The sequence below is a fragment of the Colletotrichum siamense genome (assembly GCF_013390195.1).
Source record: "Colletotrichum siamense strain Cg363 chromosome Unknown KSG_Cg363_contig02, whole genome shotgun sequence".
In the NCBI taxonomy this organism is placed as follows: Eukaryota; Fungi; Ascomycota; class Sordariomycetes; order Glomerellales; family Glomerellaceae; genus Colletotrichum; species Colletotrichum siamense.
Genome location: NW_023501015.1, coordinates 3,039,128 through 3,055,750, shown reverse-complemented (window position 1 = coordinate 3,055,750; position 16,623 = coordinate 3,039,128). Strand labels below are relative to the sequence as shown.

At 54.2% G+C, this 16,623-nt stretch overlaps 5 protein-coding genes across 5 annotated transcripts; 2 read left to right on the top strand and 3 right to left on the bottom strand.

Annotated features, from left to right (window-relative positions):
* Positions 1–1,004: 1,004 nt before the first annotated feature.
* Positions 1,005–2,189, top strand: CGCS363_v002791 (GPI-anchored CFEM domain protein; the record flags this gene model as incomplete). Its single annotated transcript, XM_036634640.1, has 4 exons — positions 1,005–1,091; positions 1,301–1,481; positions 1,538–2,064; positions 2,118–2,189. The coding sequence occupies 4 exons, from the start codon at positions 1,005–1,007 to the stop codon at positions 2,187–2,189; spliced, it is 867 nt and encodes a 288-aa protein (XP_036499744.1).
* Positions 2,190–2,856: 667 nt separating this feature from the next.
* BCD1 (Box C/D snoRNA protein 1) lies at positions 2,857–4,383 on the bottom strand (the record flags this gene model as incomplete). Its single annotated transcript, XM_036634639.1, has 1 exon — positions 2,857–4,383. The coding sequence occupies one exon, from the start codon at positions 4,381–4,383 to the stop codon at positions 2,857–2,859; it is 1,527 nt and encodes a 508-aa protein (XP_036499124.1).
* An 868-nt stretch (positions 4,384–5,251) lies between these two features.
* On the bottom strand, positions 5,252–8,085 carry DENND4A (C-myc promoter-binding protein; the record flags this gene model as incomplete). Its single annotated transcript, XM_036634638.1, has 3 exons — positions 5,252–6,328; positions 6,381–7,637; positions 7,696–8,085. 3 exons carry the CDS (start codon positions 8,083–8,085, stop codon positions 5,252–5,254), a joined length of 2,724 nt encoding a protein of 907 aa, XP_036500019.1.
* Positions 8,086–12,180: 4,095 nt separating this feature from the next.
* CGCS363_v002788 (uncharacterized protein) lies at positions 12,181–12,557 on the bottom strand (the record flags this gene model as incomplete). The annotated part of the gene is made up of 2 exons (XM_036634637.1): positions 12,181–12,390; positions 12,456–12,557. The coding sequence occupies 2 exons, from the start codon at positions 12,555–12,557 to the stop codon at positions 12,181–12,183; spliced, it is 312 nt and encodes a 103-aa protein (XP_036500020.1).
* A 3,119-nt stretch (positions 12,558–15,676) lies between these two features.
* Positions 15,677–16,278, top strand: CGCS363_v002787 (uncharacterized protein; the record flags this gene model as incomplete). Its single annotated transcript, XM_036634636.1, has 2 exons — positions 15,677–15,727; positions 15,787–16,278. 2 exons carry the CDS (start codon positions 15,677–15,679, stop codon positions 16,276–16,278), a joined length of 543 nt encoding a protein of 180 aa, XP_036499278.1.
* Between the last annotated feature and the right edge of the window lie 345 nt (positions 16,279–16,623).

Sequence of the window (16,623 nt, the reverse complement as noted above, 5' to 3'; positions counted from 1 at the left end):
GTGGGATGGCCATGGCCATGCGTGATGGCAAGCCACTCGCAGCTTCCCACGCCCACCTGCCATCTGCAACTTATTAAACACTGAGGCAGCTCCTTCCTCTTGTCTTGCCCTGCTCTGGTCTCCCCCATCTCGCTTAACTCTGCGTGGCCTTGCTTCCTCAGAAACGTGTAGATACCTAAGCGGTCGACCCTCACGACCTTTACCGAGATATTTGACCGTCTCGTACATTTGTCCATCTTCAACAACAGCCTCAGCTTCCTCCCTCCACTTTCACCCTCACAACAATCCTAAGGATCACAAGTCACCTCACGAGGTACCACAATAACTCCAGTAGGTAAGTTACTGAGATTCTGGGATTTGCATGGCTTTGCCGTTCCAGCTATTGGCCACACTCCCTTTGCACCTTCCTCACCACAGCACCATACGATGTTCTATCCTGCCTGGCAATTCGGAGTCTTGCCCATTTCTTTCCCAGTTTGGAGTGGAGGTGATCCAAGAAGTGGACTTGCAACACTCATCTGCTCACGGTGCTCTTGTGCAATTTGAGGCCTACTGATCTCCCTCCTTCCCGTCACACTGCACCTTCCTCCAGTTGCAGCTTCCCTGATTGGAGTAACACCCTCATTTCCCTTGCCACCTCCTGGCAGCAACCTGTTTACCTTTTCTTCCCTCCATCTCCATCACCCACCAACTTTCTTTCTCTTCTACTCCCACCTCACACTCCCACCTGCGCACCACCTGCAAAATCTTCACAAGCTGTCCAATCGACCAAGTCAACTCTATTCACCAAGAGGTATTGTGTGTTTTTTTCCCAACTTGCTGTTAAAAAAGAAAAATCCTCCATCCAGCTTTGTATCTCATCACGTTCTTTTGTCGCTGCTTTCTTGTGCTGTTCGAACATCTCTAACTTGCTTGCATAGGCCTTTCACCTGACGCAAATTTGCCATCTTCCGAAACTCACACGCCACAGTCTACAGAATCCACCAACCCAACAGTCGTTCACGATGAAGTACTCTGTCAAATATGTTGGCTCTGGCCTGCTCCTGGCCTCCTTCGTTGTGGCCCAGGGCAACGACCTTCCTGAGTGCGGTGTAAGTGTTGTTTCTCCCTACCTTCATCTACTTGCCCTTGATTTTTACGGATACTTTTCTGGCTGCATTCGACACTGCGGAAACAAGCAGTTTGATGGTTGCTGACCAATGCGCTTGTTGCATGCAATTGGGCACCAGTGTCTATCCAACGCCCCCGGGGCGGAGTGCACATGCCTCTCAGAGATTCGAGTTATCTAACGATGATACAGACCAAATGCATCGAGAGCATGCTGGGTAAGGCTCAGTCTCTCGGCTGCGTCGCCGACGACAAGGCCTGCCTCTGCCGCAACGTGGACTTCACCTACGGCATCCGCGACTGCTCCTACCAGTCCTGCGGTGACGATGCCATCGCCAAGCAGGCCATCGACTACGGTGTTGAGATCTGCCGTCGTGAGTGTCTATCTACTAAGCACAATGTTATGGCACACAGACTAACTTTATACCAGAGGCTGGAGTCGCCATCACTGCCACTCCTGAGGCCACTGTCACCAAGCCCACTGGCACTGAGACGGTCGTTGCTTCCCCTGTCGTCTCCAGCGTCTTCTCGGTCATCACCTCTGGTGGCAGCACCTTCTCAACCCTCATTGGAGAGACCACGATTGCCCCCTCTGTCGGCATTGGCGGTGGCCAGACAGTGGTCCCCAGCCCTGTCTCGACTTCTACATTCACTACTGTCGTCACCAGCGGCGAGTCCACCTTCACCACCACCGGTGAGACTACTCTCCTCGGCGTTGGTGGAGTTCCTGGTGCTACTGGCCTTCCCCAGCCGTCTGTCACGGCGCCTGTTGTCAGCACCATCACCAACGGCGACAGCACCATTCTCTCGACTGTCGGTCCTACCACCATTCTCACTGGTGAGACTGATGTCACCACCGCCCCTTCTGAGGTGAGCGAGACTGCGTCTGCGACTGCTACCCAGCAGGAGACCCAGTCCGAGACTGGCAGCGCCGCCAGCGCCTCCTCCACCGGTCTTGTAAGTACTCGTTTCCGCTGCAAGCTGGCCGCAGTTACTGACACCCTATTCAGGCTCCTAAGCAGACTGCCGGATCCGCTGTTGGCATTCTGGCCGCCGCCGGTCTTGCTGCCATGCTCATCTAATGTCTTCTGCCTGGATGTGTTTGGCCTCTTTCCTTGCTCCTCGGTTACGATATGCGCATGTTAACCGCAAATACCCGCCTGGCCCCCCAATCTTGCTCCACATTCGGATCATTCTTACTTTATTACCAGGTTTGAACCAGACACGGCTGTGTCGGGTACATATTTGGTAGATAGGGATGGAAAGGTCAGATGGAGAAAAACGTTGGGGATGGGATTTCCTGGGGGGACAGGCATAATGAGTTATTTCCCGTCTTCGTTTTGAGATGGCAATCAATGGATGATGCATGATACACACGGTTTTCTTCTGATAAGGACTTAATGGTGTAATGGGCGGGTATCGATTTGTAGGCTGCGTAGACTCACCAGGACGTGGTCTTCGACTCGCCTATCCGCAAGTGACTGACGGTGACGGACAACCCGAGTGAAAATCATAGCATAAGGCAGGGACGCCGCCATAATGAAACACATAACGACATCGGAGAATGTCCACGCTTGAGACCTCTCGCTAGGTAGGCTCAATCAGTAACGGTATCATTAAAGACATAGGCCCATTTGCTATGTCGCCACTTGAAGAATTAACCAATCACTTACTCAAGAGGCCGAATGACACCCAGGGTATTTTGAATGTTAAGCTACATGCTACTACATACGCATCCATAGCAGATGACTATTTCTTTTGCAACAAGGCCAACTTGGCCGCAAGGCTAGCACTCACACTGTCATCTTCATCCGAATCGGATCCGGAGCTACTTGTCGCAGTCTCGTCGTCGTCCTCGCCGAGACTTTCCTCGGCAATGACATTTGTCAAGGCATTTATCCTCCCCCCAGCGCCCATGTCATCGCTCTCCTGGTCGTCATCCTCGTTGCTAGGCAACTCACCCTCCTCTAGCTTACGTCGTATCATTTTGTAGCCCTTGCCGCCCTTCCTACCGAGGAGCTGGTCGTCCCGCTTCCGTTTTGGAGTGAGACGGACCGGCTTCTGTTCCGATATCAATGATGAGGGTAGTGATGTCCCTGGCTCGACAACATAGACGGTAGGGAATTCGAGAACTGTCATATCGCGGAGTGCCTCGCCTAGTGGCAGCGTCGCGTCGACACTGTGAACCACCGTTTGCCCTGCGGCAGCTGCGGCCGCGGAGGTTGTTCCTACGAGGAAGAAGCTGTACCTCTTTTTCTGCGCCTCCTCCTCTTCCGTCGTTCCAGTGAAGGCGGACACTCCTGTGTAGGGCATCCAGCTACCAACGACAGGGTTCTGCAAGCAGTATCTCCCCGGATGCCAGGCGCCCGTCTCCGTATCTTGAGCAGTTGCCATCGACTGGCCAGGCTTATGAGGGTATTTGCGACGCCTCTTGGCGCGGCCACTCGAATTCGCGTCTCGATACTCGTCAACATATTGGAAGTCGTCTTGATGGTTTTGTTGTCGTTGCTGCTGCTGTATCGCCACCTCCTCCTTCCTCGCGAATTCATCGTCGGAATTCTTCTGGCCTGCAATGAAGGCCCTGTAAAGTGGTATGTCGTCGAATGCCTTGGCCATGATCCTCTTCGTTGCCAGCTGTGCAGTATTGTCGGCACCCATCTCTTCTTGCTGCGGCAATGTTTCCCTACTTCCAGTGGTATTGGAATGCACAAGCAACCACTCAACCTGCCAGTTAATCCGACCTGAGGCCTTGCTAAACGTTGTGCCATTCTGCTTCTGTCTCGTCATGCCCATGGGCGCACGCCTAAGAAGGATGGCAAACTTGCCCAGCCTCTTCCTGAAAGCCGGAGAAGACAGCACCTCCGCACTCTTGGAATCCAAAACGACAGCATTGTCACCACGCAGCAATTCCGTCACAAGTACCCTCCTCTTTCGCCCGTCCTTGCCCGTCTTCCACTTGACGCTTCTGACTTCGAGAGGACGCAAATCCTCGGGACGAAGAAGCCGGCGCTCCTCAACAATCTCCTTCTCCGACCGCTGAACGGCGCGCTCGATGCTCGATAAAAAGTTGTAGTCATGATCGACACCTGCGGGAGTTTTGAGCTTCGAGGGAGGGATGTAGGCGGTCGCGTCGCGAATGCCATTGCATGAGTACCACGTCTTGTGCCGCTTGTTACAGCCCGCTGAACATGTCTGAATCGTGCATCGAGGGCACTTGTACTTTGGAGGGTTGACGTGGCAGATGGCGCAAAGGCTTGTGAGGAGAGGATCGGCCATAGCCGCGACTTGCGGAAGGTTGATTCGATCGCCGTATGCGTGAACCAGACGCCTGCAGTTGATAAATTCCTCCCAAGCCAAAAGTGTGATTGAGTTCAGGTGCTTGCCGAAGTCCAACGTGATGCAATCTTTGATATGTACTGACTAGCTTAGGTAGGTAGCTGATGTCAGTCGCCTGTCAGGTAGGTTTTTTTCTCTCCACCCTAACCCATCCATCTGTTGTTATCATTGGCTGTTGTTTCCACCGGCTTATCTGAGATTATGTCCGCCGATAAGATGCTCAGGGGTAAGGTCACCGACAATGTGCGACCAATCTCAAGCATAGCTAGGCGCATCACGAAGACGTCAAATCACTGAAACTTTGGCCTTCTCTGTCACCTCTGTACTCTCCGTACATGTCATTGTGCACACAATCAACATCGCCTGTCAATAATTTGCTTTTCATTACAGCAGAATTGGTACATTTACACTCGCTGGATTGAATCTTTTGGCAGGGAGTGACAAGAACTGAACTAAGTATCGGCTCGTAGCCTACAGATGATGTAACATCATGAGCACATGTAACCCGTCCCCCTGCGAGCACTGTCGGTTAACCTCAAAAAGAAAGAGAGAACTCAGTATAACGAGCAGCGATTGTCTCGCCGAGTGAAACAAAGAAAATATCAAATCTAACGCCGGACACTGAAAAAGTTTTGTCCACGACGGCCAGTCGCAAAAAGGTATAAGGCAAAAAAGGTATATGCACAATCGGTAAATCATCCTCCCCGTCGGCTTGGGGAGGAGAGACACAAGCCTCCTCCCCCAAACCGCTTATTATCCCCCCCTCGCAGATGAATTGCGCCCCAGGGGATTGACCAATTTTTGTTCATCAGCGGGTGCCCCCCAGAGCGCTGATGCGGGCGCCCGACGGCCGGTGGATAAGACCGTCATTATGCTTGCCGACGACGCCGTGCTGTGGCGGCATGGATTCGGACTCGCTGCGCTCTTCCTCGAAGTCCTCATCGTCCTCAACGATTTTCGTTGGAATATCATCCCGGATCATGTACTGCTGACTTGACCGCTCAGGGGTGGCAGCGCTAGAAGCGAAGGACATCGCCGTGCTGCTCCTGTTGGGGACCAGATCGGGGGTGGGTGGGATGCTAGATGTCCTGCCAGATACAGGATGCAAAAGGCTGTCCTCGCCCATTTCAGACGTGGCATTTGACTGCGTGTCATGGCCATCGTCACTCTGACCGGCGGCGGAGAGGTTGCTACGACGGCGCTGGGCGCGAAGTTTCGCCGCGCGTTCGTCAATCTCGGCATCCTGAGCCAACTGCAGACCTTCAACAGCTGCCTGACACTGCTCAGCAATGTTTCTGATGATGTGCGCGATCGCATCAGTTTTGTCCTTCAGGTGGCGATCGGCCACGTCCTTGAAGCTAGACGTCGAGAGTCTTTTGTTGGCCTGTGCGGCAGCGGACAGAAGGCGCGCCTGGTTGGCATCAGCATCTCTAGGCGCCTCACCATCGACCTCCTCAGGGTCGTAGCCCTCCTCGATCTCGCGCTCCAGGTCATCAGGCTTGGTAAGAGACTGAACAAGATGCTCCATGTGATGGCTTTGGCCCCCAATAAGACTACGCAGGTGAAGCACCACACGACGAGCCTCGTCACGCTGCCTAAGGATGGTAACGTTGGTGTGTTGAAGTGCAGCAAGCTCTTTTTTGTTGCGCTTGCGCTCTCGCTCGAGCTCCTCGGCAATCTCCTGCTGAAGAACCAAAGCCTCTAGTGCATCATCACGCTGCTTCTCGGTAGCACCGAGGCGGACATTGAGTCGCGAGTTGTCGTCTTTCTGCTGGTCGATGAGACCGGCAAGGCGTCTGTTCTCCCTCTTATGAGTTTCGATCTTGACCTTGAGATCCTGTGTCTCTTTGGTAAGCTGCTCGGCAAAGGCCTGGAACTTGAGAAACTGCAAATAGTTAGCATGTGCACATCGTGAATGATCCAAAAGTCAAACTCACCTGCTGTTTCCAACTCTCCAGCTCTTCATTGAGATAGTTGTTGCGCTTCGTGACCTTATTCAGCTCGGTGTCCATGCGACCCTTGAGGTTGATGAAATCCTGCCAGGCCTCAAGAGCGTCACGGGAGTACTGGTTTCTCTCCCGAACTATTTCATTCAGATGTCTCATCGAAACCTTGGTCATAAGAGGCTTCTTTACAGAGCCACCAAAGACAGCCTTGATGCCAGTGTTTCGACCCATCTTCTCGCAAACGTGATCCATGACCGTCATCACCGCGTCCTGGTTCCACCATTCGGGGTCCTGGATTGACTCGACTTCGCCACGCATAACGATAATCTGGCCGGCCGGGACCAGCTTTCCTCCTCCGTAAGCCGATCGGAGGTGCGGGGGAACTCCGGAAGGCGTGACATCGCCGTTGAGAGATTGAGTGAGGCGGGTCACAAACTTGTTGCGCTGACCAGGGTTCAATGCGGTCGGAGGGCTGGATGTGAGAACAAAGTTGCGGTCGAGATCGACGACCAATGCGTCGGTGGGCGCAGTAAAGAGAGAACGACATTCAGCAGTGATACCGAGGATGTACGGGCCTGGTTCCTGGACCAGATCCTTGGCATGGCGTGCGTGTACGACGGGAACGTAAAGACCGCTCCACTCATAGACGCGAACGCAGTATCGGACGGTCTCTGCGGCCATGGTAAGCATGGCAGGGTAGTGGCTGACAAAAATGATGCGGCGAGTGGGTGAGATGGCAGCCTCAACAACGCCGACAATGTTCGGGATAGACAAACAGCAAAACAATGGCCACATCGCGAAATTCTGGAAGCCAGTCGGCGAAGAGGGGAATTGATAACACAAAGCATAATCCTTCATGTCGATTCGAACCAAGTCGTTCAGTCTCGGGGCAGGAAAGCTCAGAATGCGCGAGACCTCTTCGGCATGAAACAAGTTAGTGGCCTTGTTCCAGTGGATCCACATGCCACGCAGATAGTCTCCGAGCAGATTGTAGAGCGGGTACCGAGACAGGAAGGACAGGCAGTAGGGAATCCAATAAGTCTCATCCGGGTTATCGTAGTAGTCGGGTTCGGTCCTCTTGCGCAGGTCCCTAATGGTTTCGGCTCTTTTCTCATCGGCCCTGGACCACACACGAAGGCAGATGCCGTACAGTGTATGGGAAGAATCTTGCTGCAGGACGAATGCGTGATGGACGCAGTGAGGTTGACTGCGGCCGGTGCAAATCTCAACGTCGTGGGGAAAGCAAGCCTGCTTCGCGTAAGCCACACCAAAATTCATGCAACCAGGGTTGCGAACGGCGACTTACCCGCATGGCGGCGTGCAACGACCTGGCGATCTCATTGTCTTGCTCAAGTCTAGGACTGCTTCCAAGGATCTCGGGCAGCCAAAATTGTCCAACCGCGCCCTTCATGTGACCTATCTTGCCCTGAGCAGGGGCAGGAGCCTTTACCCATTGTGAAGGCTCCCTGCCAACACCGCAGACCATGTAGGCGTGGGTCAGAGTCTTGGGCGTTCGCTGCTGGGGCTTTGCGTTTAGGGTTGAGGGAATCGGCTGGGTGATGCGTGAGTGAAGGGAGGAGGTACGACTCGGAATAATAAGATTGTTGTCGGCCTGGTCGCGGGTGACGGGCCGACCATCACGGTCACCGGTCCGGGGCCGGGTGAAGGACGAATGTGCGTTCAATGAAGGCGCCATTTCGAGGATTGTCGTGGAGGATATCGAGAGATTGGAAGTGCGATCTAGCGGGCGGCAATCCGGGTCGCAACGACGTGTCCAGCGTGCTGGAATAAATGCGCAAGGAAATTCGGAACGGTGAATTAGACGACGATCAAGCTACCAGGAGAGCAAGCTCTCGTCGAGGAAGGAGTCGGGGGCGAGGTGTTGCTCAGAAGGCCGCCATTCGAAGAGGCCGAGTGTACAGCAACAACAATTGTCGGGTCGGTCTGGTCGAGCAGAAGTTGAGGCTCAGGCACCGACAGATTGCTTGACTGATAGACTACTCGGTGACAGGTGGGGGAGAGAAGGAACAAGAAAAGAGGGAGAGGGAGAAAGAGAGAGAAAGGCAAGAAATTGGAGACGAGACAAGAAGAGGCGGTTCAGGTAAAAGGAGAGGACTGGCCGGGGGGGTGTCAAGTTAGGAAGTGTTTGGGGGAAAGGCGAGGGCGAGGGCGTGGGCGTGGAGATGCAGACGACAAGAAAGCGAGGGTGTGCCACTGGCGGGCGGGCTAAGATGAAGCAAAAGAGGACCAAGCACCTCCCTAGGTAGGTGCAGGTGCTTTGGGCAGCAGGTAAGGTAGGTAGGTAGGTAGGTACGTAGTAAGGTCCAAGATGAGGTGAACGACGAGTAAGAGGGATGGGCCCAGCAGGTGAAGGTGAGTATACTAGGTAGCGCACCTAAGGCACAATACCGTACCTTACCTAGGTAGGTACCTAAGGTATCATTGCAAAGTGGCAGATGGCGTGCCGGGGAATTAAGGTCTGGAGCCAACTGCAGCTGTAAGCATGCAGGAGGTATCCGCAGGTAGGTGAGTGTCGTACATGCGGATACAGCAGGCACAGAAGAGAGAAAGAGAAGACAGGAGAGGGGAGGGGCCACAACAGCACAGAGGATTGACAGAGAATTGGGGGACGGGTGTGCAGGGGGAGTATCCGTACTGTATGCAGCTTCAGGAAAAGAACAGGGGGGATGCTCAGGGCACTGGGCCAGGATGACAGGCTTGCAGGCCATCCGTAGCCAGGTAACCTTGTAACAGGGGAGGGAACCGTCATGTTCCTGACCAGGCAAGTAACGGCCTTGACTCTTGCTGTTGCAACCTGGGCGGGAGTGTGTGACTTGAGACTCTTCCGCAGCGCCCTAGTGTTTGGGTCTGGACCGCGAACACGGCGATGTGATATGGCTTCAAAGGAGAAGGTGTTTGGTGATTCGTTTGTAGGCGTCAGTCGATCTGCAAGGACGGGATACAAGCAACGACCATCGGGAGCGGCCTGGTCTCGAAGAGTCGACTTTCCACGCTCCTCAAGAAGAACAAAGGCGGGTCCGCACGGACTTGGCCTGGCCTGGAGTAGAGTGCAGTACCTAGTGTAGGAGGCACCGGCACAGACATAGATTCGCATTCCAACTGCCAAATGGCCCGTTGAAACGGACTCTGTCGTGTCGACGGTGTCGTTTTCCAGTTCCACCTTGTCTTTGTGTCTCTGTCTCGCCATGTCTGCCGTCCCATCCACCGTCCGCCGCCCGTTGGTCCCGACGAGAGAAAGAAACACGCTCCACGACTTGGACCTGTGGTGAGATGCAAGTATCCGTAATTACACCACTTCACCCCACCCACTCACTGACGCAGGGGCCCCTCCATCTCGTCAAGCTAAGGTACCTTACCTACCTCACCTTAGGTACCTTAGGTAGGTACCTTACCTTAGTGTAAGGTAAGGTAGGTACGGTAGTGGACCATCACTTGCAGGGCCATCCGGTGCACCTGGTCGCCCTCCCAAATTTGAGCCCCGCCCTCCGCGCCCATCTCCTATGCAGCAACCAGATCACAGCCAATTACAGACGCCGCCCTTCAAGACCGGTCGCTGACGAGGGAAATTACCAGTCTCGTTTGGAAATTCTGTCGTCTCTTGGTCACATCTGTGCCCGAATATTGGACCTAAAATGATTGCGGCTGTCTGTTTTGGTCCTTGAATCTGATTGCCCTTGCCTACACTACCTATACTTGACTACCTAGTATTCGACGTAGGTAGGTAGGTCCGTCCGACCTGTCCGTTTCTCATACCTACACGCCACTGAAGACGTTGGACGGTGGGGGGCTCTTCCAACCTCCGCAGAAACGAACGCCTTCCAGACTTGGGACGGAATCGTCGCCGAATTTTTGTCTTCTGTATAAACAGGGTCACGGTCGTCCAAAATGTTAGATACGCGCAACAATGTAACCTTCCGACATGCCCCTCTAGATGGATGACGAATTCGGGCTCAGAATACATCATCTGCCGAAGCGCGCTCAAGCCGCCCCCCTTCTCCATCACCCGCCCCCGATACATACAATGCCAACCATGCTGCCATATTTCCCATGGCAGCATAGTACGGATACTGCGTGCAAACTGCTTGACCCTGAAGCCCGCTCCTACGCGTGAGGGCACCACCCAGGAACCACGACGAACCCGGATCGCCGCTTCTGCATCGCATCCCACATAAACAGAGCCTTAAGTGTTTGGGGAGGGGACAGATCCGTGTCGTCGCGTCTTGTGACGACCCTCGCCCCGGCTCATATCGCTGCCGATTACTGTGCGACCGATAAAGAAGTTAGTCATCCCCGACGCAAACCATGACAGACACGAGCAGGTATTGACAATACGCAGTGCATACGGTAGTGCGATAATCCGTGGCACCAGAGCCACTCACTAGTGTAAGTGGAACCCACCGGCTGCTCGGTGCCCTTTCCCTCCCACTCCCGGACTACTGGGTATTCGTACCTTTCATCCTGACGCACTTCACAAGTTCATCGAGGGCTTTATCAGGGGTCGTCTCAGGGACAAGTAGCCGCAGAGCCCAAGATTTATAACAAAGTACGCGTACACTACTTGTAACGGGGAGCATCTGTGGCTGTGGGATAAGGAGAAAAGAAACAAGAAAATAAGCGATGGGTCCACGCGAAGAATCCCCGACACTAGCTACCTTAGTATCCGCAGATTTCTCACCTGTCCACCGACTGGCGATCGCTGCCAGAACCAAAGCGCCAATCGCGCCAACCAACGAACGCCGGGCTTATTTCGACTCTCGAGTCGTCCAATCTGTTGCGGGGTGGAAAGATGCTCCCTACTTTATTTAGATAAGGTATTGGGTACCGAAACATCCGTCGAATCCTTTCGACACTGGCAGCACGGCAGACAGTGTGCCAGCAGGGAGTGTCGACTTTGTTTGTTAGCGTTGTCAGTGAATCCTCAGGTTCGGACTGTGGGCGACAGTCCCAACACCCATATAACTTGTCACAAACCTACGGTCCAGTAGCGCCGAGCGATGAACGACCGCGGTCCGACTTGCTGACAAAAACAGGTGCCACCAGCCAGCGCTTTGACCCGATATTCTGGGTTGAAGACGCGGAGCACAAGGCAGCTTTGGATACCTCCCCCGTACCATACCACAGTAGCAGTATACCAAACCAGTTCTTCTATAATACAGATAATGCTCCGCACAAAAAGAAGCCAGCCGTGGACCTGCAACCCGTGCTCCCCCCCACCCTCCCACGGCCCGGGGTTGAGTACCAAATTCCTCACTCTGTCGAATCCTGGACGTGGGACTGTACGGATACGATTCGGCCTTGTTGCAGTGCCTCAATGCTGGAACGCATTGCACATGTTCGCACTCATCCGCAGCATACACCAGTGTATATCTGCGTGAAGCCAGGCCAAAAGGTCAGTGCAGTTGGTCGTCCTTCGTGCTCGCTCCCTGGGCATTCTGCCCCATCATCTCTGTTTGCTTTATCCATGCAGAGAACTCCGAATGTGTACGGTATCACCGGCACTGTGACTTCATGGCCCAAGTGTCGCGGGCTGGACCCTGTCACGATCTGAGCGCCAGTCCCGAAGCCCTGATCGTTGTTCAGGCGTGCCGCTCTTGGACGAATGATTCGCAAGATTGATTGTCGACCCGCATGCATTCTCGGGCGCTGCCCGTGCCATACTCTAGTGCCTTTATCTGAGGTCGGGGTTTCCATGAAGCATCCGTAATCTTCTCTACTGCGTAGATAGGTTCCATCTGCTGCATATAACTCTTGCGCATCAGCCCCATTGCACCTATCTAGTGTTGCCCTGTACCAAGACAAACCGTATGGCGAAAGCATTGAGATCAACTCGCCGGAGGACAGGCGGGAGGATTGCGGTTGCTCTACCGTCCCGAAAATGAGGAGTGCCGATCTCCCCGGCGGCGAAGCGTGCATGACGGTTCCATTCTTTGTCGATGCGCTGGCTGACTGGCAAGCAAGTTGTGTTTGCTGTGTGTCTTACCTACGAATGGGTAAACGCTCTTACCCTCTCTCATTGGTCTGTTAACTATGTTTGTATGTGCACACCAGATGGTAAGCCTCCGGGATGCCGGCAAAGCACCATCGGAGCCGCCAGCGGGACGGTAGAGCGGGTGGGGCTCTTCGCCGCATTAGGTACGCCGTCCCCATGGCGGGAGCGGCGACACATGGGGACGGCGACAACGACTCCGTGCCGACGTAAGCTTCATTCTTTCGCCAGGCATATAATGGCAGCCCGAGACTGCTGATCCGAGGTTCGGCACGGTCTTGCGGTGGAGAATCACTCAGTGGAGTTTCTTGTCGCGCTCGCGCAAATGGCGACATTCCAACCCAGTAGCTAATAGGATTTTTCTTTTTTCTATACTGTGTCTTGAGAGGGATGACACACGGCTAAAACCCCGCTTTTCACTGAGCGGTTGCGCAAGACGCAAGGACTTTTGCGTCCGCCCCCTTATTCTGGCCTTCGCGGCCGTGGTCGCTGTAGCGCGAAAAGCGACGTCAACGTCCGTGTTTTTGACGAAGGTGATGGACGACGATGCTCACTCTGCCGTGTCGGCAAGTCACGATTGAAAAGAATCTACATCCACTAGATGCAGGCATCATTATGCGAGGATTCCACTGTTGAGTACGCCGTAGGCAGTCGAGAGCAAACTTGCATGATACTTACGTTGAGCCATGTCTGACATGTGAATGTGGGCATATGTGGCTAGTGCAGCGCCGCGAGAGGATTGCCAGCGAACGCCATCAAGGGAGGACAGGACGGCAGGGTTCGCAGCGGAAAGAGCCACTACCAGGGCAGAATTTTCCAGTCGTATTAACGTAGCGAAGAGAATCAGGTTGATCGCTATGGGCGGACGAGGCAGGGTCAATGATATGCACCGGTTCGACAACCATTGATGGATCGAAGTGAGCGTAAAAGAACCTGCAGCATCAAAGTCCGAGGCTCGTGAAGCTGGGTTCCTGCCCAGGGACGGCACGGGAAGGTTTGTGAGAGAAGAGGAAGGGAGTCATTGGAAGGCTATGGTGCTTAGCGGCGCATCGCGGCGGATATTATACCCAATCTCTCGGACTGGTAGCTCGGCGGAGTGTTTCGGTCAAACATGATGCAGATGACGAAAGGGACAGGGAGTAGGAGAAATAGCCGCAGGGTAAGGGCCGTGGTCTCATGTCCCAAAAGATGGCAGAGCAGGCAAGTGTCAAAAGGTCAGAAAGTCACAAGCCAGCGACACTGAACGGCAGGTAACGCGGTACATGGGAACGACCTCACCCTGACTTCGTGATAGAGGCCATGCCTCCTCAGTGTTACGCTATTGTGTAGTAGCGCGGCCCAGCGCAGCCGTTGGCTTGGAATTTCCCCGTGATTAAGTTTGAGAAATGTGAAGTGATAAGCTCACTCACAGTGGGCCAATTGGGTCAAGGTATCGTGCCTCCCCGGGGAAAGGTACCGGGACGCCTCAGCCACAGCGTAAGGTGAGGTAATTGGGCAGCGCATCAGCTCACCTCAGATCCTCTGCTAAGGTAAACTGAGGTTGGCCCATCACCAGCCCCAAGCGCGGCGTGCCTAACACTACAACGCAGTAGGTGCCTACCCACCTAAGGTACCCTACCTTAGGGTAAGGAGCACACGGATGCAACCTTTCACAGGCTGTCACTTGCTTCCAGGTTAGGTGCCACCTGCCATGCTCAACCCACCTCACCCAGAGCCTGCCTACCTTACAGTGTAGAGGTAAGGTACTCACAGACCAAAGCCCGAGCAGCAGCCCACTCCTCGGAACACAGATCGACAACTGCTCCCAGGACGGGCTGGCAGATAAGGCACGGCCATGTGAAGCACGCATACGTGTTGAGCAGCGACTCGACCACCAGCGAGTGGAAAGCTCGAGACCATATTCACACTGCGGACCTAGATGGGCATTGAGGTGCAATTCATGACCAGATCGTGACAGGAAGGATGAAAAGGCCCAGAGCCCTACTAAGGGAAGTGAGCCGGGCACATTACCGATACCGCCGCTGCGCCCCTCTTTTCCCCTCCGATTTCTTGCGCAGCTCGACCACCAGCGGGCGGGGCAACAAACCACCTCACTTTCACATGTTAAAAGCCCGGGGTCATGATAGGGATGCATCGAGACTGCGTTGATGCTGCTCTTGCTTCTGATGAACGAGTGTACCAATGACCAAGTCGTACCTCATCTTCTTGCATTATATTCTGCAGTGACCAGCTCCGAGACGGGGCTGCCGTATGTCATACGAGGGAGGGCAAGAAAGTGAGAGCGAGATAAGGCACGCAATTCGGCCACACCTCACCTCGACCTCATCTCACCTTACCTGACCTTACCTGGTGAACTTTGGGCTCCGCTGCCGGTCAACGAAAGAACGGCGGCATGGAGGAACGCTGGGAAGGCAGAGGGAGAAGGGCAAGGGACGAAAAACGAAGACAGATCTTCGCAGGGCGGCGACGTTCGAGACACGGCAAAAGGAATTCACACACAGGAAGCAAGCTTCAATCTCGAGGAGCAACCGTTCCTGATGGTGCAGCAGCAGGAGCACCATCTCCCGCTGGCATGCGGCCGTGTGGAGGGTCGAGGAGATGCATGTCCTGAACCAGTGCATCCAATGTACCTCGCGGGTAGGGATACTTGGTCCAAGCCCCGCCACCAGTGGCATTCCTGCGCGTCTCGTTGGTTTTCCTTTCCCTCAGCCTTTGACATAGTCGCGACAAGACGTGGTGGTGGTGGATGAGAAGGAAAGCACATGCTAATCGCTCTCGCTCTAGCTCTACCTAGTCTGCATCCTAATTTCTAAGGGGTTCAAGCAAGGCCAGCCCAGACATGCCTTGCTACTGACATGCAATGGTACTATCTGGGTAGATAAATACCTTACTTTACTTTTTCATTTCTGTCCATGCCCGTCTGTGGCGTCAACCTCGTCACCACCCATTGCATCCCGTCCCATCCCATCCCATCCCGTCCCGTCCATTACAGACAAGCTCGTCTTCTCGTTCCAGCCGTTCCCTCCCTTTTAGCTCTGCCTACTCCCTCCAACTCGCTTCCCTCTCCCCCTCCCATTACCCAAAACCTTCCGGCCGTCCTTTCCTTTTTCCAAACTTCCTGTTCAACATCTGCTCTACTCCGCTCTGCACTCTTGCTCTAGCAACCACCTGCTTACATCCACGACTACCTGACTGTTGAGCCTCAATCGACTTCACCCCCATCTCGACACTTGCCCTGAACTACCGCTCTCACCATCGAACAGCCGCCTACATGTCCAAAATGGCCCAAGTCAACGGTGACCTCCCGGCTGTTAACTCAGCCACTGCTCAGGTGAGAAGCTCGCAATACACCCGAAGCTTTGTACTGTCGGCGCTGACCCAATGACACAGCATCTGCTGGACATTCCCGTTATTCACGACGGCGTTGTCGCCTTCAGGAACAACCCTTTCGGCAAGAAGTCGATCGCCATTGGTGACTCTGCCTACCAAACCTTTGCCGCCCCTCTCCTTCCCTATTTGGCCCGGCCCTGGGGCTATCTGCGCCCTTACGCGGAGAAGGCCGACGCTCTTGGCGACCAGACCCTGACCAAGGTCGAGGAGCGCGTCCCCGTCATCAAGAAGCCCACTGAGGAACTTTATGCTGGGGCCAAGGGCATCATCGCCTTGCCGATTCGTACCGGCTTCGAGGCCAAGGACCACGTCTTCAAGACGTATGCCCAGGAGAAGAAGAAGGTTGGTGGTGAGAACCTGGTGACTTACGGCAAGGCCATCGTTAGCACTACCCTCATCACTACGAGCGAAATCATCATCTGGGTTGGAGACGTCATGCACTACAAGAAGGAGGAGGCCAAGGACGTCGTGAACGAAAAGGTCAACAACTAAGCCTGTACCTGTACTGGCATTCGTACCGCCGGCTAGTTCCCTTCCCTCCACTTCATATACCCTTCTCATGCGACTCGAACTATCCTTGATTCTTGTATCGCAGTCATGATGGCGGACGCTTCAACGACATACAGCAAGGAACGGAATTTATACCTCGGATAAAGAGCTTTTATTTGTACTTGCCATGTTCTGCTCTCTTATGTTTGTTTCCCATGTTGATGTACGAGATGGAAGGCTTGCTGTGCGTCACCCCAGTCCTCAGTTTTAGGACCAACTGATTGCGGTATCTCTCTCAACGTTGATGGGTTCCGTAGAAAATAGGGCGCTTCGCTCAGTATGGAGTTC